This window comes from Crassostrea angulata, chromosome 6 (genome assembly GCF_025612915.1).
Source record: "Crassostrea angulata isolate pt1a10 chromosome 6, ASM2561291v2, whole genome shotgun sequence".
NCBI lineage: Eukaryota > Metazoa > Mollusca > Bivalvia > Ostreida > Ostreidae > Magallana > Magallana angulata.
The window spans coordinates 22,382,501-22,387,500 of NC_069116.1; the positions used below are offsets into that span (position 1 = coordinate 22,382,501).

The 5,000-nt window shown below is 33.0% G+C and overlaps 1 protein-coding gene across 4 annotated transcripts in view; it reads left to right on the top strand.

Moving 5' to 3' along the window:
• The window catches only part of LOC128188658 (homeobox protein cut-like 1), a 49,699-nt gene that overhangs the window by 13,118 nt on the left and 31,581 nt on the right, over positions 1–5,000 (top strand). For 3 of the 4 annotated variants that reach the window (XM_052859851.1, XM_052859853.1, XM_052859854.1), the window contains exon 2: positions 3,485–3,595. In XM_052859851.1, the coding sequence (XP_052715811.1) occupies positions 3,485–3,595 (111 nt within the window). Of the gene's footprint in view, positions 1–747; positions 875–3,484; positions 3,596–5,000 lie in introns of those variants that run through there. The other variant, XM_052859852.1, reaches the window with a different exon arrangement.

Sequence of the window (5,000 nt, forward strand, 5' to 3'; positions counted from 1 at the left end):
TTCTGTTGAGTTCAAGGCAGCTTACATCTTTTACAACAACAAAATCTTGGTTTTGCTTCTCTATGTGAATTGAAACTTTGATTGAAGTTTTGTTCTTTACCGCAAATGCATATAAATTTTAGGAGATACATTTTTAGGTCTTCTTCGAAAGATATTTTAAGACATGCATACACTACTCAACAAGTGCTATACTAGTGTATATTTTCATGCTCATTGGTTTTATCTAAGTGCATCCAATTAAACTGCAGTAAAATTGACATTGGATTGTTCGATTGGGATGGATACACGTCATTTTGGAACACTAGCAAAACCAGATTATGGCAAATCTAAAAGTGATTAAGAAGAAAGCGGATCGGGGTTTGATGTCTGGCCAAATATCCTCCTAAATCAATTTTTGAAAAAAAAAGAAAGAAGTTGAAAAAAAAAAAAGAACCTTCGCCTTTTGTTTGCAAATTCTGCAGATCTCAGATTTGTAAAGAAGCCTGATCATAAGTAGAAGGTATGTGTTTTTAAACTGTTACATTTTAAAAACAATACTATATTATATGTGTCATTGATGTCATATGTAACATTATGCAATGTGGCATAGATTGGCAATTACATGTGCAAATTAACCAATAAGGTTAACTTAAGAATGGAAAGCTCTCTCAGTGTGTAACCAGGAAGAATTGAGGCTTATTGATTGCTGATGACATCAATGTTTGTTAAAGCATCATTTAATTACATGTCCTTAAAGAGGAAGGAATGGGATGATTGCTAGTGTAGATAAAGGTAGGTTTTGTTGAGTTAGGGCTGGAAACATGTCAGCAGTGAAGAGCTTTGCAGGCCTGTCATAGGAAACCAAGATGTATGATTTAAAATGTGGAGTTTCCAGGTACTGGGTTTCTTTTTCACTTGCAGAGTAAAAAAGTTAATTTTGTTTAAAATATTAATTTGGGATCTTTTATTTGGTGTGGTTTTGTTTGTATGTTTACTTTGATATTATGTTTCGCAACTAGTGAACTTTGATCTATCAACATGGGAAAAATGTAGCAAAGAAGTCAATGTAAAATGTGGAGTTTTTAGGTATTAACGGGTAGTTTTTTCACTTGCAAATTAAAACAATTAATTTTTTTTTAAAATATTAATTAAAATTAGGTTTTGTTTGTCTGTTTTTTTTTTTTTTTTGTTTTTTTTTTGGATACATTGTTTTTGCCACTTATGAACTTTGATGGATCATGGGAAAGGTGACGAAAAAAGTAGTAATTTGAGTGTTATTTTATTGTTCGCATATGGAATGACAGATTTGTGTCAATTAATTGTGTGTTCTAGATCTCCTAGAAGGAGGACCCTATTGAAGAGTGTTTGAATAAGTGCTGTGCTAGGCTTTATTAGGAAGGAGATATCACTATCCGAAATCTTCCACTTACAGTTTAGAAAATAATTGCTCAAAGTGGTTGACATTGAGTGTCTGAATTGAATATAGATCCCCACAGTTCAATATTGTATAGTCTGCTGACCCAATGAATAAGCACATTTTCCCTTTAGACTAGTATTGGTCAAGAATGTTATTATGCTACTAGGATGGAGTTTTAATCTTCTGATATCTCATGCTGAGTCGGATGCTAGTTTGAAAAGAAATCTTTAAATTTGTTTTAAAAATTGGGGTGGAAAAACGGGAGAGTAAAAGCAACCATTGTGTTTTCTTTAGAGCAAGAACTTCACAGATCTATGCGTTTCTGCACATGCATCATTGCATGTGCAGTTAGTTTGGAATGGCAACCCTATTGTAGGAATATGAAGTGATCTGGATATCTATCATAATTCATAATACTGATGCGTTATTTTCTGCTAATCTATGCCGATAAGTGTGCTTCAGTACTGTTTGCCAGACAGCTCTGGTGAAAAACATCAAACGCTACGATAGGCCTTGAATAATATCCCAAAACTTGTCAAACCTATTACTCCTGGTACAAGGAAGTGGGGATATATTGATGCTGAAGATAATGGGGTGCACTGTAGTCGATATCACATGCACAGTTGGTGAGTATAAGCTTTCTTTCACTGATGCAAAGAAGAAATAGATTTACTGGTGCTGCCTTCAAGGTGACATAACTGCTGTACTTGAATTTGAATTTGGAGAGAGAGAGAGAGAGAGAGAGAGAGAGAGAGAGATTGTGATTGTTTTTTAAAGTTGTAACAAGTAGGGTAAAGGAAGATTTGATCAAATGACATACTTCTGATTTCTTATTTAAAACTAGCATGGATCTTTGTGTTTTTTTCTGACTTTCAGACAATGGTGATGGTCTGAGTGATTGCAATTAAGCTTTGATTGTAAATTAAGACAATAAATGCACACCTGTGGCTGAAGATTTTGCCAAGGATTTTTTTTTCGTTTTTGCATTCCATTGTAGTTTGATTTTCTTTTTTGTGCTTGGAATATAATATGATGATGTTGGGGATTTTTGTTAAACAGCGTGATATCAAATTTTGATGGAGAGTTGATGGTGCGGGGTATTGAAATTTCTGTCACGTTACTTGTTTGCTTAATGTACCGTGTTCGTGCATTGTTATCAATAGACAGCCATCCCATGTATCGACGGTAGGGCAGTAACTATTTCGAGGTTTTGATCTTGAGAAGGGATCTACCTTGATCCATGATTATTCAGGCAGGTAAATAAGAGGAATAGAATCAAATTGACAATTCATTGTGAGGGGAAATTGGATATATGTTTTTTCCAAAAATTTACATAAATGAATTGAAGAGGGAATATCTTGGTTACATTTTATGTTAGGAAAAATAGCAATTTTATATGAAAAGATCCCTATCGGGCCAATCTCTTTGTCAAGAGAGTTATAAGGATATTTCGTAAGATACTAGGTGTATTGACAATGATTATATCTCTCCGGCGAAACTTCGACTTCAGGTAACAGTTGACACAGAATGCCGACTTTTCCAGTACTTATGCGATGGCCTTTATTGTGATCTGATGTGCCGAAGTAATCAAACAGAATCAAATTCACATCAGATAAGAGTCCATTTTTATCAAGTGTTTATAGCTAATGGCTTAAATGACAAATTTACATGATATTTTCTCAATCTGCTTAATATCCTTGTTATGTGAAGTCAGGCATGCTATTTTCTTCTTTGATAATTCTGATATTGGACCCAAAAGTGTCTCTTATCTAAAAATCGAGTAGATATCAAAAAATCATTTTTTTTAGAGGCCTTTTGTCATCTTGCGTGATTACCTGCAGATGAGAAATGCAAAGATTGCTGATACAGTACTAAACTTTTTAATGCATTGAAACAATGTATCATAAAAAATCTCAATTATCAGGGGGCTTGCAGATGTAAAGTATTGTAGTAAATGGCCTGAGAAGTGCATGCCATATTGCAAGAATGCTAATACGATTTTTTAAAAAAAAGTCATAAAATGAAAGTTACCGGTACGTTAATGTTTTGACACATCTTGATCGTCTAAACGTTTTTATCTCTTCATAGAAAGAACTTGACATCACTGCAACAGAACTGGCCAATCGGCAGGATGAAAGTGACCTGTCCAGAAAGAGATTGGTAGAACAGAGTAGGGAATTCAAGAAAAGCACACCAGAGGTAAGGACTTTATTTTAATATTTTAATTGTGTCTGTCCACATTGTGAGCATTGAATAAGGAGGTCAGAAAATGATATAGCATAGGTGAATACCTTTTAGCACTGTCCATTATTTGAGGCATTTACCTTTTATGCCAACATAGCTAGACTTTTAAAATAGTGCTAATTTATATACTGGTACATGTATATATGAAAGTCTCAGTTGTTTTAATGATTTTTTCAGAAATCCCTTAAAATAATGATATATGACCATGAATTAAGGCCATTGAAAGCTAAATGACACATGTAGGAGTTACAACAAAATGTCATTGGTGGGTCTTACTCGATGAAAATTGGGGTGATGATAGAAAATCAATAATTAAGTATTTCACCAACTCATAGTTCTCCATGGATGTTCTTCAGTTGTCAGAGATTGGTTCACTGTATAAATACATTGGTTGTTAAAGTAATTGAACTAGCTTTTATGTTATGCCCACCTACTCCCTCTGTCTGAGGTTTGCCGAAATTCAACTATTGATTGATTTCAAGTCAATACAGACCATCCCGTGTTTTGTTACACAGCGTTATCGTTAGGAAGATAACAAGGTAGGGCTATAAGGAGGTATTCAAGTTTTTGGTGGTTTAGTATTTTTATTTTTTTTATCTTTTAAAGTGCAAAAAATCTATGACATGTTTTAAACCTAATAAACATTTATTTTTTGTTTCAATATTGTATGTTAGACTTGAGGTAAATCTTCACTTTATATTATTATGCTTCGATTTTGATTTAAGGAATTTAATTTATGATTTGTCTCTCAAAACAAACAGATTTTTTTTTTAAAATTCCAGTACATAAATTCTTTTAAATATTTTTTTATTTTGCAAAAATGCCTTCATCTTTATTTAACTTTTCGGTTTTTGCAGAAGATTTTTTGGAAAAAGAATCTAGATAATTATAGGATGTCTTAGTCACAAAAGAAAAATTGGTGTATTATTTTAATAGATTTTCACCTGTGTGTTCCTCATTCAGGTGACTTCTTACATCTTCATATTGCGCCTTACCCTTGGAAGCTTCTAATGTTTTGATGCATTGATAGAAGAAGTATTTTTGACACTATTACTTTTCCAAGCAACAGAGCTGGTAATTTGTTAAAATTTGATCGGCCATATCAAACAGTTCTTTTGGTCATTGGGGTGTGAATTAATAGATCTTGATGGAGTGTATATTGTCTTAAAAACTGCACCACCAAACTATTTTCAATCAATTCTAATTTGAAAAATTAAGCATATCAATTTGAAATGAACTTTTATTGCAATCGCTGGTATCTGAATAAATCATGCTCAGCATCAATCAAATATTCAAATGGCTCAGATTCATTAGGCATTAATTAGCAGCTGATAAATGATCATTGTTTGTAAATAAATCT